Source organism: Oreochromis aureus, linkage group 3 (genome assembly GCF_013358895.1).
Source record: "Oreochromis aureus strain Israel breed Guangdong linkage group 3, ZZ_aureus, whole genome shotgun sequence".
In the NCBI taxonomy this organism is placed as follows: domain Eukaryota; kingdom Metazoa; phylum Chordata; class Actinopteri; order Cichliformes; family Cichlidae; genus Oreochromis; species Oreochromis aureus.
The window spans coordinates 20,784,052-20,812,009 of record NC_052944.1 but is presented as its reverse complement, the minus strand read 5'-3'; the positions used below and the strand labels follow the sequence as shown (position 1 = coordinate 20,812,009).

Sequence of the window (27,958 nt, the reverse complement as noted above, 5' to 3'; positions counted from 1 at the left end):
CTGTGATTGTTCTCCACACTTCAAGTCACACCTGAAACCACAAAATGTTCCAGGAAGTATCCAGGCAGAGTGCAAAACAACAATGGGTGTTTGTTGGCAGAGATATTAAAATGCGCAGGAAAATCTGATGTGCATGGCAAACTTCACCGACGATACTTAGGGAGGAATAAACACACATCAGCCTTCGGCCATTTTGATGAACGCATACGCCCCCTAGAGCGTGCCAACTTTATTCACAGCCACACAAATGTAAAGCACACATCAAACATAGATGGACCATTTGACTGTCTCCATAATTGAGAGCACTTTCTCTTCTTATGTCAACACCCCCACTTGCTCTCATATTATGATGCTCTTAAGTAAACAAAAAAAAAACATAGATAGGGTTTCTTCCTCAGTACTGTATACCTGTCCGTATACCATGTTAATGTCCAAACATAAACTTCTCAAACTTGAACAACTTAACTTTTGTTGCAGGTTTTGTCATTACATCTGCTACCATCTCTTCTGTTGAACAATAATCCAGAATTATTTTTCCTGCACTCACAGTTGACCTCACAAAGTGGTACTTTATGTCAACATGTTTACATCTCTGTCTCGTCACAGGATTCTTCGCCAATGCGATTGCACTCTGATTATCTTCATGACCTTTTGGCGGTGCATATTTTTGTTCATCGATACCTTGTAACAGTTGCATTAGGTACAAAATTTCTTGTAGGGTTGCAGCTAAAGCCATGTACTCAGTTTCACAGGTAGATAATGCAACAGTAGGTTGCCTTTTGGTTTTCCATGAGATTATAGGACCATCTACAGACAAGCTTATGCAATAACCAGTTGTACTCCGTCTGTCTGTTACATCAGCTGCCCAATCAGCATCGCTGTATGCCCACAACCTCAGTTCTTTGTTGTCACATTTCCTGTAACACAGTTCTTTCTCGGTTGTCCCTTTCAGATATCTCAGTACATGTTTTACTGTAGTCCATTGGTCTTCAGTTGGCTCAGTAAAATACTGTGACAGTTTACTGACTATAAAACTCAAGTCTGGTGTTGTGCATGTAGCCAAATAGATCAGACTACCAACTGCTTCTCTGTACCTTTTGACATCTTTGGCTGATCTTGGTGAGCAAACTGCTCATTAGCAGGAAGAGGACGTCGACAGGAGAAAGAGGAACTGAAGACTGCCGGTGTTTGGAGTAAAGCAGGAGTGGCGACCGTAATACCATGATACGATAATCGCCGTGGCGATTCGCTACCGGTATAGTGTGTAGGTGAGCGGCGGGGGCGGCTTCTTGTTAAGGATCCCTGGCGATAATACGCAGGAGCTGTGAGCACACGCTACTGAGTGTCCGGTAGCGTCAAGCTACAGAGCTACGCGCGGTTTTCGTTCACCACGAGCATTCAACGATCTCACATACATACAGAGCTCTTTTGTGAGCGGCTTTAGACCGACCGCACCGGACGTCACGGCATAACGTGCTACGGAACTCACGTCAGTGTGAGCGCGCGGCTCTGACCACAGCTGGGTTGCTGTAACGCAATCGCCCCGAGGAGCACCTGCGTACAGTGACCGATACCCAAATACCTGATACCATCATCTGTCGGCTCGGTGCTCTGAGGGAAACATGCCGAACTTAACTTCACAGCTGTGTCGGTTTGGTGAAAGCTCTTTCCACTTTCACAGGCTTTCACCTCACAGGCCTGAGCCGCAGAGTTGTCTTTACCTGTGGACACATTCTCGGCTCGGTAATGCGCAGTATTACGCTCCATTTACTCAGTCTGACCATTCAGCACGGTAACCGTGTGATAACCGTCAACATCCAAAGAGACGCAAACATGGGAAATCACACCTTTGAGCTCCAAATATGCTTCAGCGGGAAATCTGCGTTGTAACCAAACGCCGTATAACCGGACGTGCACCTGGCCAGCAATCAAACTACTTGGGATGATGCAGTCTGCGATCATTGTGATTGACCAGTTCAGCACCATCTTTTCCTTCATTGCTCCAACTCAAATGAAACAGAAGGAGAAAATGACTATGTACCACCATTTTTATTTGTACTTACATAATAAAGAATTTAGTTCATTTTTCCTGTTTCAGTCTTTTTTTGTGTGTGTTTCCACACTAAACAGCTAAAGTAACGGGGATAAGGGCAGCTTGAAAAGCCAGGACCTCATTTCTATAATGAAATAACTACTTTCATTAGCTGTATTCAGTCTCAAGCCATGGATTAATCCGCATCAGAAGATCTGAGTGTGACTTGCTGTATTTTAGCCTTCAGCCTTTTAGCCTTTATGCATGTACAGTCTGTGCTTCAGACTCAGCACAACAGCGACATCTAGTGGTTTAATATGCTTACAGCAGCCCGTTAACTCCACTGGATGAATGAATGATCATTGTCCATTCATTGATTAACCTGGAGGTAATGGCTGAGACATGCTGCGATTTGCTTTCTGCACATCCTCACTTTATATTCGACAAGCCCTTTATATTTATTTCCCTTCATAACTTTACAATATTCAGAGATTGCAGAGGTGTGGCATATACAGAGATGGGCAGTAACGCATTAAAAGTAACGTGTAACTGTAATCCGTTTACCTTTTTCAAGTAATGACTAAAGTAGGGGATTACTATTGCAAAAAAGTAATTCGATTACTGTTACTTTCCCGTAAGGACGCTGTGTTACTGCGTTACTAAACGATGATGTTGTTTGTGAGAGAGTCTCATGACAATGACGTACGAGTGAGACGTCCGTGGTAGCAACAGACGTGTTTAGATCATATGGAGTGCGGGAGAGAGTACGACCATGCAGCACTCAAAGGTTGGAAGTACTGACATTACTTTTAGTTTCATTCCGTAAAAATTGACAAAAACATTAGCATCCACTGTTCACTCTGCGTGGGAAGAAAACTTCTTTCTATAGCGAAAAATTAAACTTCAAATCTGAGCAAGCACCAAGCATGCTGCCATGGGAATGTGAAATTCAGAGAAACCCCAGATCCCCCACTGACATGAACGCTGCGGCTACCACATCCAGTTCCACTGGGAAACCTCCCCCCCCCCCACACACACACACACACTCCTGCTAAATACATTTAAGAGCGACAGGACTGTTTTACTTGTATCTATTTGAAAGAGTGAGTGTAAACAAATTTCTTCCAGTCAGAGAATGTTGCATATAATTTAATTTTTGCTTGATTCAATGTGCATAAAGTTAAAAGATTAAAACTAATAAAACAAGTTTTAAAAAGAGACTTTTTCATGTGATTCAATTTTATATGATGGATTATGCAGAAAAAATAGAATTGGGATGAAAGATCTATTGCTTTATAACACATTCATATTGTGTATCATGTTTTTTTTTAAAGTAACTAAGTAATAAAGTAACTAATTACTTTTGAAAATAAGTGAATAGTAGAGTTACGGGATTACTTTATTGGAGAAATAATTTTTTAATTAGTAACTAATTACCTATTAACTATTTTCAAGTAACTTGACCAACACTTGTCAAATGTTTATCGTGTAGTCCTCTAATGAAAGTTCACTATGAGCAGCAGCAGTGGCAGTTACTGTTCCCACCAGAGTCAGAGAGACATGCTTGATGAATATTCATGGATCTCGTTTTAGTTCGAAGTGCACTGCTTTTGCTGAAGCTTTTAAACTGGATCACAGGTTTAGTATAAATAGAAAAATAAATAAACGACGTTCTCAGACTTGTGCTTGGAGTAAATGGGTTGCACTAAGTATATCAAACCACTAGATGTCACTGTGGAGCCGAGCCTGAAGCACAAAGCCAACACAGAAATTTACTACATAGTGCAGTCTATTATCTGAAGACTGAAACATTCACGTCCTGCTTCTGCTGAACTAGAAACTTTTTAGACTTTGCCAGGATTCCTCATTAGACAAAGAGTTAAAAAGTAGACCTTTACTTATTTATTCATCTGTCAGCACACTGTTCAGATCATTTATTGCCTGCCTCTTCATGCAGGCATTAAAGCCCTGAAAATGACAGGCTTTACTTGATCTATGTAGGGACACATTTAACACACTCATTGTGTTACTTCACGCCTGGCACTCCACCTTCTTCCTCATACGCTCTGAGTGGAAACTTTAACATCACTGAAAATAGACAAGACAGTATAGACACTGTGTGAGACAAGCGTCAAAGTAAAGACTGAGTAGGAAAATCATCAAAGTGCTTTATTAAAACTGTAAAAACAAAAATAAAGTTTCTCCTCCCACTCAATCAGTGTTATGGTGCTGTGGGTCTTTGCATTCACCAGTCAGACACTGGCCAGCTCAAAAGTGATTGTTTCTGTTTCTCTGTTTGGAGGCTGACGCAGAACAAGCTCAACCAAATCCTCAGAGTGGCAGAATGACGGGTTATAATGCACGTGACCTAACAGAGAATTGTTCCACAGGTACAGAAAACCCTGCAGCTCAGTCAGAGGGGTGAAGTTAAAATACCATCAGTGGAGAGAGAACAGGTCTCCTGGTGTCACTCGGCCATCTTAAAAACACACCAAAACAATCTAGGTCAGGGCAGGGGTGTCAAACACACAGCTCACCAAAGCTCACCTTTCCACTGTGATCTGTAAACATATGTGTAGTGACACTGGCCTTAATGAATGTGGGAGAAGAAATCTGTGGAAATTGCACTTTTTTTTCTCCTTAAGACATCTCAGGCTGTTCATCATCTGCTGTCTGAATGGATCGCTCATTAAATGATGAAAACAATATAACAAGAAAAATACTTCCCTGCTGTTTGCTTCAATTTTAGGGGCAAGACTTGCGCCTGGAGACCGGCTGTGGCCCAGGTGAGCACTTTTGATGTGGTTGTGATGTGGTGCTTGTGCGTCTTTACACTTGCACTTTAATGTCTTCCTGAAAGTAGTGCTCTCTGAGTAATTTATTCTCTCTGTCAACAGCTGACTATTAGTTTTTATATCAGCTGTGTTGCAACAAAGACACTGTTTTCAGTCTTGCTGTTGTAATGTGCATAGACTTTAGTGTGTGCTTCCGATTTTATGTTTGGGAAATTAGATAAATGGTTACCTAACAAACATAAACATCAATCTTCCCAAACACATGTTTTCTATTAAAAAAAGAAGGAAAATGTAGTATTCTGTATAGTATACTTGTAGCTAAGATGGGGAAAGAACGTGGAGTCCCCGTCTCTTATTCTTTCATCATGTGACCTAACATCTATTTACTTCAACTTATCAAATTCAATGGGCCAGGACGGCTCTCCAGGGTGGGATTGATCCTGGACAGGATGCCTGTCCACTGCAGCGCAAACACAAAGAGACAGACCTAGTTAAAACTGCCAGGCAACTTAACCTTCACACGACTTTGTGCTGTGGGAGGAAGCTATGGCGAACACTCAAACTCCACATAGGAGGCCCCTGGGAGTTTGAACGCGGACTTTCTTTTTGTGAGGCAGCAGTGCTAACCATTGCACCACCATGCTGCCCTGACACATTAAATCTAATATCCTTTGTGAATTGCTGTAACACCTCTAAGACTTCAAGGTTTAATAATACCACCAACTGAACTAACCCACAGTTGTTTGGCCCACAGCCACCATTTCCGAAAAAGTGCTTAGTCTAAACCAGAGAAAGACTTTTGCCACTGCAGACACGTGTTTTTACGAGCTGACACTTTATCAACACATGTGATACAAGTTTATAATGCTTCTAAATGCGTAACTAAAAAAAACTGACTCCCAAAATATCTTTGAGAAAATATTGTGAAAAACGTGTTCTACTGTATCCAAAAGGTCCTTCCTTTCAACACGGAAAACAGAAAAATGAGGTCAAAATACATATATATTAAAAAAAAAGGTGTTTTGTTGGTCTGATATAGAGAGTAGATCAACCTAAACTCTGGCTCAACTTACCTCAAACTAGTGTGGCAACTTTCGCTCAACTACTTTCATCTGATATTCAGTTTCTTTAAAAAGTACAACATATAAACACTACGCCGATAATATCCCGCTGATGGGAAGTGACATGCAACTGTAAGAATGTATAAAAATGTCAGTTGTGTGCTCTCGTGAGCTTATTTCACGCACACAGGAAGTTATGCTCGGCTCTCTACAGTCTCCTTTTGTGCACCGTTAAAAGAAAGAGGAAGTTTTCTGTCACCAGCTGAGTGCGTTCACATGCTGCGCACCGCCACACTCAGCCAGCGCGCAGAGGAGAGGGCTTGTTTTTCGGCTATGGATGTCTACCAGGAGGCTGTGCAATATCTGGAGTCACAGAACATACCAGGTGAGAGCAGATTTAACCTGAATGTTCCAGCCGTTTTCTTGTTTTGTTTGCTGGGAGGGGAAAAAAACAACTTAAAAAAAGCTCTGCTATTAATACTTTTTCAAAGACAGAAAGAAAAAAACAGAAGGAGATGTGAGAAATTGTGAGCTTTTCTCCCTCTGACTGAACAGTGTCTGCTGCAGTGGCAGAAGAAGCTGATGTCTTGGAGGAGGACGTTTTCCCAGAGGAGGCAGTGTCCTGTTTTCTCTCCCCGCTGAACACTGAGAGCGTGGACTTCCCTGACACCCCTGTGAGTTCACGACTCCAGTGTTTTGTATCACTCTGCGGACTCTTTGTACCTTCTTGAGTTTGTCTTCTAGACTGCATTTAGTTTTGCAGTACTTGTATTTTCATGATGAAAATAGAGAAGGATCAATGGCCTAGTGGGAAGTACATATAAAAATATCTCTAGCACTATAGTTTTCACCTTTTATACATGAGTAAATTTGAAAGCAACCAACACAGAACAGAAAGTAGACAGAGTGAAGCAGTGAAGCTTTGCTACATATTGGTAAAAATGACCTTTCTGGCTATTATGTTGGTTAAAAAGACACAACTGCAGGTAGCACCCAGGAAGACAAACAGGGAGAAATCTAACTTTGTGTTGCAAAATCTAGAACAAAGGTGCCTTAAAGAGTTTTAGTGTGATTCCCATGTTTATCTGACTTATGCTTGAGTGGCAGTTACATCTCAGGAAGCTCTCGCATCATATACAAAAAAACATAAAAAAATTAAAAACATCGTACAAACCTGTGAAACTCCAACAACCTGTATGAGATTCGTGAGAAAAGGCCTGAAGCTCGATTTGCCCTTCGTGACTTGCTTTAGCCACGGGACTTGAACAGGAACATCTAACGTTCTGATTCACCCTGAAAGTCCTGCGGTGATGATAACTTTGGCCTTTTTTTCAGATGTTAGCATCGCAAATTTTGTAAAAACTCTTTGACAATAACCTCGAGTCTGAGGGGGCGCTGTGATGTATTCTCATGCTTTGCACACCTGTGATCCAGACAACATGCAGCAAGGAGGAAATGTTGGAGAGGAGGCTCACGGTGCTGAAAGGCATCCTGGAGAGCGAGGAGATTTACCTCAGAGAGCTGGACACCCTGTTGATGGTAACATTAACCCACACAGACACAAGTACAAATTTGCATTTCTCAGTTCTTATGTTTAGCTCTCTGTTCTCGTTAGTCAAAGACAGGTGTGTCATCACTTGTTCACTGTACTGAATATTATTTTACAACAATAAAAACTATTAGACTATTAATGTTTCACTTCTGCTTTGTTGTTCAACTGTAACCACACTTACTATAATGATTTAGCCTGTTCTTGGTTAGTTAACATTACCTTTTTTTTAACATGTTACACAGGATCATGTCCAGCAATCACATATAACAAAGTCTTGATTATTCAGCTTCCTTCTTTAGTGGTTAATAGATTGTTCTCCTTTGTGGATGAGGCTTCCCCTTTTCTTTTTATAAAACTATTGAAACCACTCCCATGTACAAAGTAAACATGTAGCACAAGGTGCGAGAAGTTACCGTAGCTTTACGTGGCTCTGAACGAGGGGCAGACAGTTTTTAACTCTCATTGGTGCTTGTTTTTTTCTTTTGTAAACTAAAGTACAGGTGTGCTCAGTTTGCATACACTCATCATGAGTGTGAATGTCATGGTAATCTTGCGCTGCTATTCCAGCACCACTGATAGCAAAACAGCCCCAGGCCATGATGGTATCACCACCATGCCTGACAGTTAGTGCAGTGTTCTCAGGTTTGAATTCATCTTTATTCCTCCAAAAACTATTCTTGTCATATTGGCCAAATAGTCTGACCACAAAACTTTCTACCAGAAGGCATTTGGCTTGCACATGTGGACTACTGCAAATTTTAATTGAGCTTATTCAATTTTGAGGATTGAGGATTCAATTTTGGAGCAAGGTCTTCTTCCTTGCTTGCCACCCTCTCAGTCCACGTTGATGTAAAACTTCACTTCACTGTGGACAGTAACTCTGGTGTTCCAGCCAAAACGTTCTCACTCCCAAAGCATAACATATTATGCTATGTGACAAATCGTTGGTATGTTATCTTTCTGTTTGGACTCAGTCTGCATATGTACATTTATTTTAATCGCTTTGGAAGACGCTACCTAACACCATCAAAGTTGTGGTTAAGGTTAGAGATAAGGTTATGGTTAGCATTAAGGTTAGGGTTAGGGCAGGAATACATGGCTGGAACAGCTGTAATCCGCAGCAGTGTCATTCTGTTGGATTTCATCCACAACCCGGCGCGTCCCGTGGGAAAGCGAAAGGTTACCTTCGCGTTCCCAATGGACGCCTCGGGATGTGACAAATCGTTGGTATGTTTTGCGTCGGGAATGAGAATGGGCTGGTTCCAGCAGTCTCCAGTTCATTGTAGGCTCGAGCTTTGGTGGGTTGTTGCTGAGCATCCTAACCAATTCCCTCTTGGCTGACTGTTTGGATCTTCTTCCATTTCTTGGGAAAGAGGCGACGCATCCAAATAACTTGCACTAAGTACAATTGTTTGAAGTGACGATCTTAGAATCTGCAGTCGTGCAGAAATGTCTCAAAGAGACATTCCCGACTTGTGCAAATCTGCAGTTCTCCTTCTCAGAGTTTCACTGGGTTCCTTGGACTTTCCCATTGCTCTGAGTGTTGGCCAACCAAATGCCAATAAGCGCTATCAAACAAAATTAAGTCAGGAAATGATGGTGCAATAACGAGTGCCTGAATCTATTTTTCTTTCTCTTTTTAGTGCTATTAATAACAACAGCTACACTCATTTCCCCATTCCTACAGTTTCTGACTCATTTGACATAAGACAAGAAAAAAGATGTGAGAAATGAAATGAAATTGTGCGGTTGATCCTTTAGCATGGCTGCTGTGTTTTGTGCAGTTGTGAGCTGACCACCGTGCTCTTATCACTGAGAGACTAAATGTAACATTTGGTATGCACTTCCGGTTATCGTGGTGGTTTGCATGTATGTGCCAAAGGCAACGAGATGGTTGAATAAAGCTTTGCAAGATGTATCACATGTGAACTGCACGTTTCACACATTCATGTCCTTCTCACTTCACCACAGCCTATTTCTCTTTTCAGCATACCACATTGTTCTTCTTTCTCACCCACACTGGCTGCCATTTAACACAACTTTTATTTTTTTTAATTGTTTTGCTGTCTAGCCCATGAAGGCTCTGCGGGCTTCAGCTGGGACCTCTCAACCAGTTCTGTCCAGCCAGCAGGTCCAGACCGTTTTCTACCAGGTGCCTGAGCTCAGAGACGTGCATCAAACGTTTTACACAGGTCTGAAAGCCCGTTTGAGTGCTTATGACCAGACTGAGATCAGCACTGGTAACGAGACAGAAATGAGATGCAGAAGCTTTGAGCTGGTGGTCGGGGACCTGTTCCAGAAAATGGTAAGTTTTTTGTTTGCATTGTATGTTACGCTTCAGTTGTGGAAATCCACAGACAGATAAACGACAGTTCCCTAATGGTTCAGTAGTTACTCTCCATTCTCCTTTTTCAGAATCATCGGTTAGCGTAACATGCATGCCGTTAGATTGTTGGAGGAAGTTGTGGGATAATCCGCACATGGACAGGGAGAATTAGGCCTCAGCTAGCCAGATGTTTGAAGGAGGAACGTTCTTCCTGTGAGGCGGCAGTTCTAACCACAGTGTGACTGATACTTTTTTTCTGAGCCCACGGTGGCTCTCGTTAAATGTGTTTTAAGTGACAGCAGGCAGCTGTTTTAAAAAAACAAACACTCCATTGTACACTGAGCAATTATTTGCTAAGCCATAGGCTCTGTATTTACGGACTTTACTATGATCACAGAGGAGCCTTTAACCACATATTTTATCAGTTGAGTCAATGAAGATCAGCAACACAGACAAAACGAGCACAGCTTCCTGCACAAACACATTAACATAGTCATTGAAGTGGTCAAGCTTGAATATCAATCTGACATCAGATGTTCTGCAGAAATGCTTTTCTGGAACAGACACTGAACTTCTGATTGATGCCAATCGCAGCTGCTCAGCTTAAAACGATGCTTACTGGGTAAAGATATGCGCGTAATGTCCACGTTCATTTGTAGCTTCATTGCTGCAACAACCTCACCTGAGTTGGTGTGCTATGGACACATCTGAATCAGTCATACAAATCAAACACTAACACACACACAACTAATTTTATTCGGTTTATGAAGTTACACACAAACAGGAAATAGGGAAAACAAAGCTTAACGCAGTCGTCAATTTTATACATATATATATTAGCCTCCTTATCTTGTAGAGCAGGGGTGTCAAATATAAGGATCATCTTTGGAAAACATTTTGTAGGAGATCAATTTTAGACTTTTAACTGTATTTTCATAAAATTTACAGCATCTCCTACAGATAAAAACCTCCCATACAGCATTTTGTACTATAGTGGCAAAGTAACCGATAAACAATTAAATGACAATGAAAAAAAAACAGGAACATTCATATCTACCATAAAAAGATCTGGTTTTTACAATGTGTCCACAGAAAAATCATTTCTGTGTAATGATAAAAACAATCCCCTACCAGAACTTATTCTGTGATTTTATTTCTTACAGTTAAACCCAATACTACACTAGTATTTATTTATCATTTTATAAAACTGAGACATGTTGTTGAAATTGCCCTTCTTTTTCTCATATAAGATATGTCAGGGATTAAATGTGCAGTTAAACGTCTTTACATTGACAGAAAAGAAACTGTCATCCGTCTGGTTGACTTGAGATGAAAAGCTGTGGCCTGCAACGTAAAATGAGTTTGACTTCCCTGTTGCAAACGGTCATGGTGGAGGGACTATATCCCCGCTGACATTAGGCAAGAGGTGGGCTTTACCCTAGCAGGTACCCTAAACTATTAAAACATATCTGTTTGCAGTTGCTGTGCATTTTAAATGTGGGAGTGGTTCAGTTCTTGATTGTGTTTGATTATTCTAAATTGGGCATAGGTGTCAATGCGTGGCAGCGAGATGATACCAATGCAGGACACAGAGCCATCTGAAGCGCCACAAAAAGTGAGCCTTCATTGGCTGACCCAACAAAAAGCTAAAGGGGAAAGAACAAAAGATCCCAAAGAACATTAGAGTCAAGAGGCAGACACAAACTGACCATATACTGTACTATACACATGCATATGAGTGGGTGATTGAAGGAAACAGTCAAACACAGATGACTACAATGAAAGATAAAGTTGATAACAATGAAAAGGAGAAGAGCAGAGAGTAAAACCAAAGCAAGACAACAGAGAAAACTAACCTTCAATAAAACAGGAAGTAAGAATGAGTCAAATAAAGGCAGGCATGACGACTAATGCTAAACATGATGACAGAGGCAAGAGAACACAAAAGCAGGGAGAACGAAGAAACGCAACAAAACCAACAAATACAACAGTGACCAAAGGACAACAAGTGCTTTTCCAAAACCTGAGAGCACGATATAGGCGCGAATGAAAGGAGGATAATGAATCGAATAAAGTGCTGTAAGGATCTACTGTAAAGTGCTACGAGTCCTCATTAAGACAAGAAACTGGCTGCAATACACATTGTGGTACAGCTAGCATACATTTCCAGACACTTTGATCATTTTCTGAAGACAATATGACTCTTCAAGTCTCATATTGCGATGAGTCACAGAGACGTGGTGTGACAGATGGCTGAATTCCATCTGGCTGTTTCAGTTTTAGGTTTGCTGTTATTATTTTACTGTAATGGAAATGAGCTTTTGTTTGTTGTATGTAACTCAGGTTTTGTCCAGTGACTCTGGTGAACTATAGCTATAAAGGCCAAAATCGTCTTTAAAAAATCTCCCCCAGAAAGATACGGCTGACAAAAGGGAAGCATGACATCATTCACAGAAGTGTCATTTTTCCTGTTTCAGACTAAAAGTTTAGACATTGGGTTAAAATGTTTGCACACCAGGCAATTTTAGATGGCGATAAACAGCCTGAACTGTTGCAGATTTATTCAGGCTATTGATCAAGCGTCACACAGCTATATGTGCATCGAGGTTAGACTTTGGAGTCTTTTCATTCAGTGTGTTTTACCTTTGCAGGTGAGCCAGATTGGTCTGTATGGTGGCTTCATTGAAAACTACGTGAAAGCTGTTGAAGTGGTTAGGAAGTGCACACACTCAGACCCTCGCTTCCGAACTCTGGCCGAGGTACTAAAAACCCTGCACTCGCACAGTAACATTTAGCTGAGTCACACAGCATCACTGTTACTGCATCTTCTGCTGCTTTTTCAGAGCATGATGTCTAACAACGGCACAGACAAAGCTCGGACTACATACACATTTGAAGGTACTTAGAATAAAATGTGATTTTTAAATTTTTGTTGTTTTTTTTTTTTTTTACAAAATACATACATGTCTGCCAGGGTCTAATAGCTGTGTTTGTGTTTATAGCTCTTCTTTACAAGCCCTTGGACAGAGTTACAAAGACCACATTAGTGCTGCAGGTAAAACATGGATGATTTTATTAATATCCTCCTCTTGGAGTTTTTTAAATCGCTCTGGTGTTTGATTGCATCATTTTTCAATAAGAATCCCTACATTTTTTTTTTCCTGAAGCAGGAGCTCTTTCTTGTTTTTTTTCTGATTTGGCAAACTCTGTCATCTTGTAGGATCTCCTGAAGACGACGCCAACAGAGCATAGAGATTACACAGCCTTACAGGAAGCTCTGAGATTGTCTCGCAGCTTCCTGTCTGGTGTCAACGAGAGTTCACAAAGTAAACGGGAGGTCACATTAAGTCGTGGGATGGTGAGCATAGTCTCCAACCCGATCCCTTCAAATGAATATGGAGAAATGTTATATAGGACGTATCCCCTGCTGAATGTATACATGCGCCCATATTACAACATGTCTGTGTGTGTGTACTCTCCCAGAGACGCCAGCTAATGCGAGATGGCTTTGTGGTGGATGTGAGTGAGGGTGAACGCAGCCTGCGTCACCTCTTCCTTTACACCGACCTCCTGCTGTGCACAAGATTTAAACATGCAAATAGAGGGTGAGCTTAGCACGAGAGCACATTAAGGCTTGTGGGGAATGTGGTCAACGTGCAACATGCAGTGTTCATGTGCCTTTTCACAGTTAAAAAGGAACCCTCTTAAACCTGTTTAAAGGTGTCGAAAGACTTGCAAAAAAAACCCAGAAATCTCATGAAGCCTGTGTGTGCTGTGTTTCTCCTAGGAAGCAGGACCAGTACAGATTCTGCTGGTATCTGCCCCTCGCCGGTCTCAAACTTCGCTGGGTTGCAGACAAGGAACGGCCGCCAGAAACCAACGCGCGCTTACACAGCATACGAACAAAGATGTACGTCCTGCGTCAGCAGCTACTACAGCAGCTCCGGCAAAATCCGGTGTGTGTTTATGACACAGAGAGTGAGAGAGTAACCAGATGACTGAAATGTAAACTTTTCTGGTAGCACTTCATATTACCGCCTGCAACCTACATTTAACAACGGGGTTTTTTTTTTGTCTAGTACCTAAACATACTCATCAGTCTGCACAGTAGAATAAGGGAGTAACAACTTTTAGTTTTACAGGAAAGAAGAAACAAATAATTGAAATAACTTTTTAAAGTAACCAGACAATGAGATAATGGTGATACTTAGGTATGACCGCCTAAATTCACAAAACATACATTACAAATGTCAGCAACTTCTTATGAACTGTCACTGCATTTCTCTGTATGAAGAAAACATCCAGGAGCCTGGCAGCCCGTAGCCAGAAGAAACTGGAACAAATGGAGCTGATGTTGCTCACACACTTGATTGCTTACAGACTGGAGCTGCACAGCCCCAGTGGCAAGGTATACGAGCGCACACACATCCTAATGTAGTTCACTTAAGTCCTAAACAACAGATTAAGATTACACAATGGCCTGTTTTTGTCTCATCACAGAGTCATGCTCTCCTCTTCTCCTCTCTCTATGAACTAGAAGAATGGAGGCAGGCCATACACAAACTCACCACAACTAGTGAGTACACAGCTTTTGACCACTCTGGAGTGTAATTACTCTGCTAATCTATTTGTAGCTTTTCAAGCACTGTTAAGTCTTTGTGGCCAGCTGTATGTCATGAAAGTTTAATTCAAGTGATTGAAGTCAATCTCACCCCGGAGCATATTTTTAATTAGTTTAATAGCTAAATAATAAACTAAACATAATTAATTATTTAGTTTAATTTATTAAAATGTGTATTTACTTATTAAAATACCATCTTCTGTTGTGCTGCTAGCAGGTTGTGTATAAGACTTGAGGGGGTTGTTTAAAGTGAAGCTGTAACATCTTTAACAATTGACTTAGGAGAGAAGAGATGTGAAATGTCTCATGGACAGCATGCGGTTTCTTTTTATAAAATGCCTACTTATTATGTTTAAGGAAGTTGAGGGTCTTAGAAAATGTTCTGTAGGTCATGTGAGGCAGTGTTGCGTCATTTCCACGTGTAAAAAAAGAAAAGACAGAAAAAGGCCTGTATTTAATATTTTCATCATGTCTCTAGTAAAGTGCATACTTGTTTCTGGCCATTATACGCTGGTTGTAATACTAGCTAGCTTGGGTGCTATGCATGGGTACATCGCAGAGCCAGATAACAGCTAATTGTGAGCTGTTGTGTTATTGTGTGAGCTACCACACACTCACTGATGACTTCATTAGGTACAGCTGTTAAAATGTGTGTTTACTCGTATCTCATATCGGATATCTCATCAGAACACCACATGACATTAACTTGCATTTAAGCTTGTAGCCATTGGTCAAGGTCGCCTGCTGAATTTCAAAGTGATCATCAGAATGAGGAAGAAATGTGACATAGAATGTGTTGCGGTTGTTTGTGTCAGACGGGCTGCTCTGAGTATTTCAAAAACTGCTGATATGCTTGGATTTTCCCACAAAACCATCTATAGGGTTTATAGAGAATTGCATGAAAAAGAGAAAATATCCAGTAAGTGGAAGTCCCCTAGTTGATTTCAGAAGTCAGAGGAGAATGGCTGAAGTGCTTTGAGCCGACAAGAATGCAACAGTAACTCAAAGAACCACTTGTCAAAACCAGGGTGTGCAGAAGAGCGTCTCTAAATGCACAACATGCTTGGACGTTATAGCAGCAGAAGACCACACCAGGTGCCACTCCTTTCAGCTAAAGGAAACTGAATCTCATGTGCCCACCAAGATTAGATAATAAAATGCTGCCTGGTTTGATGAGTCAGATGTTCACATCAGAATTGGACATGAACAACATGAATGCATGGCTCAATCCTGTTTTAAATTAACAGTTCAAGCTGGTAGTGGTAGCATTTTCTTGGTGCACTATGGGTTCCTTAGTACTAATTAACACCACTTAAATCCCATAGCCATATTTCTTTTAAAATGGGAGTAGTTGGGAGCTGACTCGCTTTTGGAATCAGCCTCAAGTAGTCATTATGATAAATGGCAGTTTAGGGCTTTTTTTTTTGCAGCCTGCCTTTTATGTGCTTTATTTTTTGAGCTTTAATTGAGCTGAGCTTCAAGTTTCTCTCACTGGGGTCCAGACTAATGTGTTACTCTTCTGTCAGCTGATTGTTATTTGCTTTGTGTCATGTTTGCCAGACATAGAAACTGTCCCTCCAGACTTGCTCACGTTGACCAGTTCGTGTGTGAAATTGAGAATGACCCAGCAACCACCTCTACATAGCACTAACGCCGGTACACATCTAAGACTCACGTTTTTCTCACCACACAATCACATCTGTGTCTGAAATGCAATACACTGTGTGAGGTTCTCTCTTTGATCTTTACATGAGACCCACAATACCTTTTACCACAGCTTTCCTCGTGTATGTCCTGTATTACCATTACGCTTTTGTTCAGCATGAATGAATCCAGTGAGATTTGTCTCTGTCTCTTTCCTCAGGACTGAACGAGGAGTCGTTATGTGGGACTTTGAGTGTGGCCATTGATTCTGCTGTTGGCCTACAGGAGCCAGCTTGTATGCTGTGCAATATTTAGCAATTTTGAAGCATCATGAGAGACTGGGATGTCTTCTGTCTAAGCTAAATAGTCTTTGGGTCATTAATGATTCTCTCTTTCTCACTCAGGTGTGTATGTGTGTGTGGAAGTGGATGGCTTCAAGTTTTACGATCAGCAGACACAGACACACTCTTCAGTCCTCAGCCTAAACCCACACTGGGACCAGGTTAGACTCAAGCCCTTTGAAATATGAAATAACACATTTGGCTTTAATATTGAGCTAAGTAAAGAAAATAAGAGACATCAGAGCATTTGAGGAAAAGTCCTGCTATCTTCTAGATGGGATTTGTCAACCAGTTCAAGGTAGAAAATTCTTCACTTCTTCTTCATGTCTAGACAGTATCCGACATGATGTCAGGCTTGAGCTTAGGGGATTAAAAAAGTCTGCACTTTTGGTGTGACAATACCATGCTTTAAACATTATCAGAGGCAGTAAAATCGAAACTAAATCCAACTAGTAGGCAGAAGTGAAGGATTCAGAATAAGACATAAATTCTCCTGATGCAGCTTAAGAAAGTTAAAGTCTTTTTTCATTGTTAACATGTTTGTTTGTTTTTTCAAACAGGAGCTGTCTTTCCAGGTGGACGGTGCACAGAACTTGAGGGTGTTATGTGTGAGTCAGTCAAATGGACAGGATGATACTGTTCTGGGAAAAAATACAGTAAAGGTACGGAGATGCCAAAGAACTTCACCTTTATCTTTATTAACATCAGTAAGCTGGTTTTCAATATAATATTAAACATATAATCCAAGATCTTTCCCAGCAACACTGAAGAAAAAAAATATATGTTAAAAATGGTTTTTAACAGTTGTTTAAAACTCAAACAAATGTGTTTCTCATAGTGACAAACCGGTTAATGTCTATTTTGGGTTTGAGCCCACAGAAACTGCGGTTCACGCTGCAACAGGACTCCACCCTTGTCACTCTCCTTGAGCTTTTTCGTGATAAATGGGGGTTTGTCCGGGATATTTAATACCAATTAGTGAAAATGGAGTTTGAGTCAGTGTTGATGGCTAACTTAGCTTGTACTTTTCTAAATGCATGCATTTGCATGTAATCATTGGTTATTATTAATCTCTGGCTTGAAATGAATTGAATGGAATGATTAGCTGAGTTGCTAAGTACTTTTTCTGTTTGGCATCGTGGCCATTTTTTGCAAACTGGCTCAAAATAGATGACGAGATAACAGTTCCTACAAGAGGTTTTATCAAATAAAACATCTTAAACATAAAAACATTTTAAATATAAAATGCCTAAGACACAAACATCAAAGTGGGTGATGACAGGTGGAGTGAAAGCAGAAGGGAAATGCAGGCAAGTGTCTGGGTTTCAGGTACAAATTTTAAACTACAGCAACAGTAGTGCAAAGTTTGCAGTGACAGTAGGAGAGACCTGCCCTCCCTAAATGGGCCCCACTCACTCCCATTGTAAGCGATGAAAGCCACTCAGCGGAAATGAGAAGGAGTTATCCCTGGGTGAGTGAGAAAAAGAAGAAGAGAAAAGAGGAAGAGAAAAAGGAAAAAAAAGGAAGCTTTTTTGTTTTTGGAGCAATCAAATTAATCATAGATAACTAAAGGCTTAAATAACATTAAATAACTGTGCGAGACAGACAGAATAATAGAGCATCACATTATTTGTTTTTGTTTATTTTGATGTTCAGTAATATTTAACTTGGCTATCAGAGTAGCCTAATGTGTTCTCTGCTGGAGATTATGAGATTGGGCCCAGTGGTCAGGGCACCTGCAGTCAGCTTGTTTGTGTTAACTTGTTAGTGTTAACATTTCATAACCAATTAGCTTGGTCCTTTCTATTTCCAAAATAAATTTGGTTGTATAATCATTAGTCATAATTAATCTCTGGCCTCTCTTTTGTCACGTCTTCTTTCCCTAACCCCCACATGGTCATTGCCGATGGCTGGCCCTCCCTGAGCCTGCCAGAAGTTTCTTCCTGTTAAAAGGGAATTTTTCCTCTCCAATATCCTCAGCTGTTTGCTTATAGCGGGTCATTTGATTGTTGGGGTTTTCTCTTTATTATTACTATATCATTACTGTTGTTTTATAGAACTGATGTTTTAGGTGTCAGATCATTTATAACGAGGTAATGAATGTTCTTTGAATTTTTGCTTGGGGCTCCAACAAACCCTCAAATTGCCACTGAATGGAAGAGACAGAGAGTAAATAGTTCTTTTTGGTCAAGTTTTATACCCTAGGTTTTATAGCCTAGGTGAGCTACATTACCTGATGACCCTTCTATGTCAGGCAGTTATCAGTAAGAGTAGGCCAGGACATCCTTGAGACAACAGTAGGAGTGTCACATATTCTAGGTTAACCAATAGTGCATTGGACATTGTCTAAACTTGACCTTTGGCACACATAGCACATGAGGACCTATCCCAGCTACCATAGGGCAAGAGGCAGGCTACATAGAGACAGACATATTGCTTTATTTTCTGTCTTTTCTTGTAACTATTTTTGAAAGGTATTACATAAATGAAGCCTATTATTATTATTAATGTGGCACATGCCTTTTTTGCCAGTCCAGATATATAGGTTAGGGGTAAAAATGCCCAAGGTAATTATTTCACCAGATAGATTTTTTTCTAGCTAATGATCCTAACATTTCCTTTTTTTAAAACCCCATGTCAAGTTGAACTTTACTTTTTTCTGTATTCATCAGTTGGACTCTAAAACTCTGAATAAGCGATGGAAAAAACAGACCCTACAGCTGGGGCAGGTGGAGCTTACCCTCTCTCTGAAGTACTGTCCCCACCCACTGGGACCACCCAGCTCCACAGTTCAACAGCCGCCAATCTTTGGCGTCCCCATTGAAACCGTGGCAAAGTAAGTCCCTGCCTATCATGTCAGTGTGTCAGCTGGCCTACCCGAACAGTCTAGACACCTTGAAACTGAAAGCTGTAGCTCGGTTCAGAGTTTTATTTCCCCTGTGTGCCCTTTCGCGGAGCTAGTTTCCAGTTTAATTTGTGGGAAAGCGGATTAAAGGGAAGCAGAAGTGTGGCGGGAGTGGAGATTGAAATGAAATGAAACAGCCTATCAATCAAATGTAACATAACTTACACAATGCTTAAAAAGAACTCTCAATCCTCTGTCAGACAGGAGGGAGTGCTGGTTCCTCATGTGGTGCGATGCTGCGTGGAGGAAGTGGAGAGGAGAGGCATGGACGAGGTGGGAATCTACAGGATTTCAGGAACAACTAGTGAAATCAGCATGCTCAAGGCTGCGTTCAACACCAGTAAGAAAAACATAATGCAGAAAAATTATCTTTCTGTTGGAAAGTGCAGTGACAAGAACAGCTTTTGCAATGCAAGGAGCAAACGGGTGTGAGCTCCAGTGCTTAGACTCTTCACTCAGGTCTTCTATAACATGACCCAGACATTTTCAGCTGCCTCGTCCTCTTTCTTAAACATTATTTAGGACAGTCATTTTGTTAATAGTAAAAGTGAGAGAGAATCAGGAACTGCAGTAAAGGGAAATGACATGCATTTTTGTCTTTGAAATTGTGTGATCCTGGGTTTCATCTTCCTGCCAAATAGTGCGTCATATCAGCATGCTAAAAAGTTTTTTTCAAGTTTTGTTAGGAATTGAAAATGGATGCAGTGCGTTATTGAAACATGTGCAAACATACATGGGAGTACAGTATATAAGGTAAAAACAGCATTTGTGCAATTCTAACAAGATTAAGTCAATATTTCAACTTTATACTTCAACACAGTCTGAGCTCTCTTAGGCAGCTTGCTTGTCATTTCTGTAAGAAGTTTTCAGGAAAAGCTCTCCAGGCTTCTTTAAGGGCATTCAAAGCTCTTCTTTGGATGTTGACTGCCAGTTTAGGTGATCCCACACTGCTTCAATATTGAGGTCCGGGCTCTGGGGAGGCCAGTCTATGACTGATAGTGTTTCATTGTGTGTTTCTATCCAAGAACACTTTGACTGCAGTGTTTTTGGGATGCTGAAAAATGAAATTGAAATACCTCAGTCTTTTCTCCCTGTTTCCCTTCCTTAAGATTTCCCTTCCTTTTTCACAGCCACACTTTTCGGATGAGGTTTCAGTGAACAGCTGATTGACAAACTTAAGGGTCAGATGCATATCTCAGGTCCTGTGTCAGGTCTCAGATGGAACGTTTTCCAATTTACTGTGCTGTGAATTGTTTTTTAGGCCTACTTAGCAAAAGAAAAGAAATCGGTCCAAGTGCTGGACTAAAAATGAGTGAAAAAGCTGCAAATAGCCAAAGAAAAATATTGAAAGACCTTCAGAAAACCTAGAGAACTATTGCTCAAGATCACTTGAGCAATACTTGAAAAAATGTTGCTGCTTTGAAGCAGCATAAAACAAAAACAAACAAAAAAAACAAGAAAAAGAAGAAAAAGAGAAGTGAGTCCAAACTTTTGCACAGTCCTGTATGTTTGTATTTAGCAATAATGTTTTAGCACTAAACATACAGTATAACTTAAAGAGATATAATTAAAATGCTTTGTCACAAAACTGAAGGCTCAAAGAGGCATCAGTTCATTGGTTGGAGACCAAGATTTTTAAAAACTCAACTATCACCAAAATAATTAAAATAAATTTTCTTGAAATCGTAACTTTCTTCTAGGAGAAATGCTAGTGGTGACATTTGGCCTTGACTCTCAAGCCTAGGTGCAAGCCTAGGTGCAACGTCTCAGAAACATTTAGCCCATATATCTCTTGTTAGTGCTGCGCTGTGCCAAAGATAGCTGACTTTAAACCCAAATGTTTCTTCTATCTAGGAAAGAACTGACTGAAAGGTGAACACTGTCATTCTTGCTAGCGGCATGACTAAAATGTCTGTTTAGCTAAAAATACCTCATTGCTTTAAAAACTTAATAAAATGTACGCACGCATTCAAAATATCAGACAGCTTGTTCAATGAACAGCAGTGTTGGAGGATGAACACTTAATACGCAGACCAAAGTATATTATGGTCTGTTTGTCTTGTTTATCATAAGAAAAACAAAAACTCTGATTCAAAATCTTTTACCTGATGATCTATATCTGCAATGCAGTGCATACCCATACATGTTCTTGTGCCTGTGAGGAAGGAAGTGAAGGCCAAACGAAGATACCCGTAATACAGATAATTATCATTATCTGTCTCTTTTCTGATCAGATCTCCGTGAAGCGGTGACGAAGCTGAGAAGCGCAGAAGTGAACGCCGTGTCTGGTGTTCTCAAACTGTACTTCAGAGAGCTGCCTGAACCCCTGATACCCACTGAGCTTTTTCAGAGTCTGACAAGAAGTCTAGGTAAGACAACACATCCCCAGTACATGACAAAGCATATGCATACTGTATGCATACTTCACTGGAGTTTAGCTCTAAACGTTTAAACTACTTACATAGTTTGTCTTTAGAACTGGTATCTCTTCACTGCAAATTCATCATCTAGAAGCTTTTTACTGCTTGTAAAGGAATGAAAAAAATGAAGCTAAAAACAATCATAGATGAATCATCTATCAAAATAGATATTCTGCTTCCTGTCAGTTTTCACGGCCTGAAAACTGAAGTCAGTTCAGAAATGCCTTAGATGTGCTTCCTTTTTAATGACGAGCAAGAGAGATCTGGCTGCATAAAGGCCGATGGCAAAACAACTGTTGATCTATGACCAGAGTGAACTGATAAGTTCTCGAACACTAGTTTCAAGTGTTACTGAATACAGCATGATGCACATTTGCATGTGATGGTTTTCAGTAGAGCGAGAAAAGAGGAGAAAGCAGGGTACACTACAGGGTGGGCCTTTTTTACATTGTGGTTGTGGTTGATTACTCACTTGAGAGGGTTCCTGTGTGAACACAGAGGAAAGGTGCTACAGTGCGTCCTTGTTACCTCCCATAAGTGTATTTTGACCTATCTCTCTCCACTCACACCTCAACTGGTCACAGCAGATGGCTACCCCACCCTGAGCCTGGCACTGCTAGATGTTTCTTCCTGTTAAAAGGGTCTCCAAGTGCTTGCTCATAGGTGTTGTCTGACTGTTGGGGTTTTCTGTCTATTATTGTGGAGTCTTTACCTTACAAACAAGTGCTACCTTGAACTTGTTTTGATTTAATGGTAAATATATGAAAATGTAATTGAAATTGACCAGAACAAGAGGATAACACACAGGGTGAAGTATCTATGGTGCGCGTTTTGGTTCGTCTTCAGGACATTGTTAAGGTAAAGAAAAGAGCATTAAGATCAGTAACGTCTGCTGCCACAATATTTAGTATTATTATTAATATTTCACATTATTCTTTTATGTCTTCTGGATGTTTTAAATTGAAATCAGAAAAAAATGTTTAGGAAATGACATCTGCGGTAAATTTTTTCGCAACCTTTGCTTGTGCTGTATAACGTGCTTTAATTGTCAGAACCACCCCGCGCTCACCACATCTGCTTTCAAAGCACAGTATGGCAACAGTCAAAATGCTTTGGAGATTTCACTGTGGCACCGTACAAACTAATGGGGAGCGTCCATCTTTTATATAAACTCTATTTTACATACAGGGGAAAAGGGTTTTGTATATAAACGCTGAAATTCCTTCTGCAGAAGTGAACAATAACCCTGTTTCCCATAAGCTTTAATGATATGAACAGCACCTTTAAATGATGCCCTTTGAGTCTCACAGACCCCACTTAGTTAACTGCATGCTGGCTGATTTTCATGTAGACATCCAGGATCAAAACCCACGGCTGGTCTCCATGTTGTCCCTGCTGCAGTCTTGTCCTGATGCCAACCGCCACACCTTCCTCTACCTGCTGCATCACCTCCAACGGTATGAATCAGGCACCACAGCTTCACCCATGACACGGTTATATTGGTTTAACCTTCAGGCTAATTATTAGAGTGAATTTTGCTCTCTCTGTTAGTCAAACCTGAAAAATGCTTACTTTCAAAAATATGTGGGAATATGAAAAAAAAATACACTGAGCTCATTAAACAAACTGCACAAAATGCTATAATGGTCAGTTAACCAGAACACCTTATACAGGGAAGTAAGAAATATAAACTTTATTTTTTATCTTTACAAATCAGCTGATATTTTCAGTCTGTGCCTAAAACTTTTTAATATTTTCAATCTTTTTTTTTTCTTCCAGAGTCTCAGAGAGGCAACACATTAACAAGATGTCTCTACTAAACCTTGCCACTGTGTTTGGGCCGAGTCTCCTACGCCCCCCGGTGGCTGGGCAGGGACACCTTGGGCCCACTGTGGATATCTCTCAGGAGGTGGTGGTACAGGTGAGTGAATACCTGAGAAAAAGACTGATGTCTGGAATTGGCCGTCTTCAACACAATGTCTGCAAATGTGTTGTATTTTATTTATTTTATTTTTTTCATGATTAATTAATGCCAAAGTGAAATAATTAGTAAAAACAAACGAAAGGTGAAAGTAAATGTCAGAGTAAAGAGCGAGCATTACTTACCAAAAAGGCGTGGTTTGAAAAGAAATCAGGAAATCACAAACCTAAACCACTGTCAGCTGGGAGTGTATAGACTACAGGTCAGGTGAGTGGGAAACTCAATAAGAGAAAATGTAATGATAAGTTGAGGTGGGGCATGAAAACAGGCATAAGGTCTAACCATCCAAACTCGACTCCCTGACTCCTTTTCTTTGGTCTCAATGGAAAAAGTTGTTAGGTCAATGAAATGTGTGATAAAGAGCCCAGGAAACAGTATGATGCCAGATGTTTTACCGTGTTGAAACTACAATGTCCAGGAAGCAGTCTACAAAATTTCCCCCTTACTTCAACCAAACTTGTTGGCACGCTGATCTCACAGAAAGAAGATCCTAGGTTTGAATCCACCAACCAGCTGGGGTCCTTGTGTGTGGAGTGTGTATGTTGGCCCTCTATGGGTACTCCAACGTCCTCCCACACTCCAAAGACATGCATGTTGGGTTACCCAATGATCTGAAACTAGCCATAGATGAAAATGTCTCTGTCTCTATTTATCTATTTCAGAGAGGGAGGTTGGGGGCTCGAGCCTACACCAGTTAACCTGACATAAAAATTAATTTAAAAAATATCCTGAATGCTATCAATAGAGCAGTAGACTTAACTAATACAAATTCAATTACAGCAAACCTTAAAAAAACTTTGTAGTGTATGATATAAACTAGAAGCTTGATCTGAAGAGGCAGCATCTTCATTATTGTTCATATTTCAGCTCTGGGTTTAAAAAATGTTCTTAAAATTTAAAAACATACTAAAAGCTATAGTGTGAACATGAAAACATGCTTCTGTTTAACATTTATAGTATCTGTCCCACTTTTTCTGATAATTTTTGGAACAGTTTTTTTTTTTTTTTTTTTTGACTGATTTGTTATGAATAATTGAATTGCTCCGTTCATAAAGCATGGTCCAGCCAGTGCATCCTGTGCTAAAGGAGGTAGTAAAGGAAATTTTACCTTTCCTTGGTATGTAGGGAATTCAAGCAGCTCCTTTTTTATGGCTGCTCAGACTATTCAGTTACACCTCGTGACTCGATCAATGACTGAAACTCCAAAAAAGTATGACATAATGACATCATCAGTTTTCAGTTTAAAATTTCAGAGTTTGTTTTCAGTTTCCAGAAATTGTGCAACATTTTGAACTGAAATACATTTCAAAGCCCTGAGGTGTGTGATAACTTAGAAACTTGTGTCTCTTTCACCATGGACATGATGTGTGTGTGTGTGTGTTCAGGTCCAAGTCGTTTTCAGCTACCTGCAGTGCAACAACCTCCCTGAAGCCCAGCTCTCTCTGCCACATGACTCAGACACTGAGGATTAGGCCACCCACATATGAGACCACCAGCTGTGTCATGGCCAGAAAGACATATAAATGGTTAGAAACCACACTGAGAGACTGCTGTAAGATTACCAATAACAATAAACCTATTTATTGAATTTTAAAAAATGAGCTCTTGTGTGTTTTTGTAACATTTAAAATTTGTGAAATTTGTTGTTGAATATGTCCCGAACAGCAGCAGGTCATAAAAGACACGTCAAGCATTTAAACTGGCCAAAGTTAAAATAGTTCTCTACCTACATCACACATTATATTAAACTTACATAATATGAAGTAGGAAGCAAAGCAAACCTTTCAGTCATATCAGTATTTTCAGCATTAGATTCAGATAATGATGACTTTTCATGTCTGTTCAGTACATTCATGACCTGTTAGGCGTCCCAACAAAGTCGATTTAGTTTTCAGTAAAAGGTCATCTTAAGGAATCAAAACTGAAATCTGTTCATTGTCAATTGCCTTGTTTTTTTAATTCTCAGGATGACTGCCCAGGCAAAATTAAAAGCCAATTTTTAAATTTCTGTCCTTTTCCTCATTTTTACTCAAAGTTGCTCACAGGAACTTTAGCAAAAAAGGGTGATTTTAAGTTGTTGTTTTTTTTTTCAGAGTAAGTGAAGCAGGTTGCAGTGGCACACCAAGTACTGTGAAGGTGAAATGTGGCTGAGGAAAAATCAACCACATTTCATTTGTAAGAAGGTCAGCGGTCACCTCTGTGAGCCTGAAATCTAATCGGTTATGGTTCAGTTCCAACTAGACGGAGTTCAGTATGCTCCATAAAAGTCATGCACACACAAGCTCCACATACAGCACGCTGGAAGCCTCCACCCACACACACACAGCCCATGTTTGACCCATCTACACCACATATGGGAGTCTCTTTTCAGCCACGCCACCTGGGCAGGCCGGGCTAATGTTACCTCCAACCTTTTACCCCAGCGCCCCCGCCATCAGTCTTTTGATCGCTAATCCTGGACTCCGAGTCCAGCGCTCAGGGTACTAATAGACTGTAGAGTGTGTTTAGACACCATAAAAACATCCAGAATGAGCCCCCACCCCCAAAAAAAGAGAAACGAATGGCAGGGATCACCCTGTTGCTCCCTCCGCCATAAATCACCTGTCCCCTCTAACACGGTGGCTGCCAAAATAAGGTTCTGCTTAATGACTACAAAGACAAAACGAGCCTCCCATTGCAGACTACAAAGGGAGCAGAGCTGAGGAAGGCCTGACACATCCCAGACATTTGTGGCCAAACAGGGACCAGACGACCGGTCAACACCTGCGACTGGTGGGAAAACTTTAATGGGAAAAGTCAAGCTGTGGCCACGTGACGGCAGGTCCTCACGGTCTCATGCAAAAACATTATACAGACGCACATGTATGCTCTGCATATTAAACCTATGAGTTCACTCCTCTTAAAATCGCCATATTAAATACATTTATAGGTTTAAAATGTCATTTTGGGATCTACCAGAATAGCTTTATGTGCTTTCATAGTGCAAGAAATACATTATTTTTTTACACTGTAAGTTGTCGCAGCACTTTTTTAACCCTCGAAAATCCTCTGGTTTGCTTTAATGGAGCCTTTCCCCAAAGACCAGCCTGCTCTGATTGATGAGGCATTAATTAAGTACCTGACCTGTAAGAGCGCAGTCAAGGCTGTTTAAGACATAAAGGATAACAACCTCAGAGTTCAGCTGGATAGAGTTAAACCAGGATCTAACCCAGAGCAGGAACAAAGAGAAAATCCTGCAGAAGTTACTATGTTACACAACGCTTGTTGGAAAACCAATCTGAATTTCATTAAAATAAGTGGAGAGGTGGTTGACAGGCAAAGGAAGAACCTGTAAAATCTTGGTGTACATCCAGGTTACTTTAAAAAGACTATTAGTCTTGTAAGCCCTCTCTTTTAGAAAGAAAATCCTTTCAAAAATGCCAGTTGCAAAAAAAAAACAAAAAAACCACACAACATGAAGACAGTCATATCTAGTGCTTTTTATTTGGTTTCAAACTCGTATCAAAGACTCAATGGCATCTGATTGTGCGCACTACAGTTTACACAAATATTATGTGGAAAAATGTGCACATTACACCAGCAGGACCTGCTCAGCCATGGAAACCATGACTCCCGGTGCACACTTTTTTTTTGCTGATGTTAAGGACAGAAGAGGTTTGGAGCTCTGCAGTTACTGAGTCAGCAGCCACGCAGTCACCCGGTGACCCTGCTCTGCCACTTCATGGTTGAGTTGTTGTGGTTCTTAAACACTTTCACTTTGCAATCAAACCACTCATGGCTGATCATGAAATATGTACTAAGGACGAAATTTCACAAACTGACTTGTTGCTCATATTCAAATGGCTCATTCTTTCACGAATGTTTGTAAAGGCAGACAGCATAGATAGGTGCTTGACTGTTGCAATGGGACTCAGTTATCGAGACTTTTCTCCATACAGTGTTGCTCTGGCCTGCTACTGGTAGCATCAGCTGCCCCTCATGCAATCACTAAGAATTTTCTGCTGTGGTTAGGATGTCAAAAATAAAAGTAATCCAGTGGATCTTCAGTTCCTCAGATGTCAGAAATGCACAAGAGTCATATCAGCAACAACTTGTTGAGTTACAGAAGTGAATCTGGAGAGTATATAAAAGTGTCAGAGTACGAAGCAGCTGCTCATTCTTTGTTTGCGGGTGTTTCCTACTAACTTCTGGAAGAGTGTCATGCACATTTGTTACATGGTGCCAAAAATAAGTGAAGGAAGACAAACCTGTACATTAAATTAGACCTTTCAATTCAGCAG

General features: G+C 40.5%; 1 protein-coding gene across 1 annotated transcript; it reads left to right on the top strand.

Annotated features, from left to right (window-relative positions):
• Positions 1–6,091: 6,091 nt before the first annotated feature.
• Positions 6,092–25,276, top strand: si:dkey-33c9.6 (active breakpoint cluster region-related protein). Its single transcript, XM_031727148.2, has 22 exons — positions 6,092–6,273; positions 6,444–6,562; positions 7,323–7,427; positions 9,512–9,745; positions 12,418–12,525; positions 12,610–12,664; positions 12,769–12,821; positions 12,987–13,124; positions 13,250–13,371; positions 13,554–13,722; positions 14,061–14,174; positions 14,267–14,342; positions 15,948–16,043; positions 16,252–16,326; positions 16,436–16,533; positions 16,933–17,034; positions 19,045–19,208; positions 19,478–19,617; positions 21,512–21,646; positions 23,049–23,154; positions 23,477–23,618; positions 25,064–25,276. Exons 1-22 carry the CDS (start codon positions 6,165–6,167, stop codon positions 25,148–25,150), a joined length of 2,547 nt encoding a protein of 848 aa, XP_031583008.2. The 5' UTR covers positions 6,092–6,164; the 3' UTR covers positions 25,151–25,276.
• Positions 25,277–27,958: the final 2,682 nt, after the last annotated feature.

Bases quoted from the DNA above. Each gene is read 5' to 3' on its own strand.
- si:dkey-33c9.6 (XM_031727148.2), top strand. From the start codon at position 6,165: ATGCTGCGCACCGCCACACTCAGCCAGCGCGCAGAGGAGAGGGCTTGT. The intron at 6,563-7,322 runs GTGAGTTCACGA...CCTGTGATCCAG, and splicing joins TGGACTTCCCTGACACCCCT to ACAACATGCAGCAAGGAGGA. The intron at 7,428-9,511 runs GTAACATTAACC...TTTGCTGTCTAG, and splicing joins AGCTGGACACCCTGTTGATG to CCCATGAAGGCTCTGCGGGC.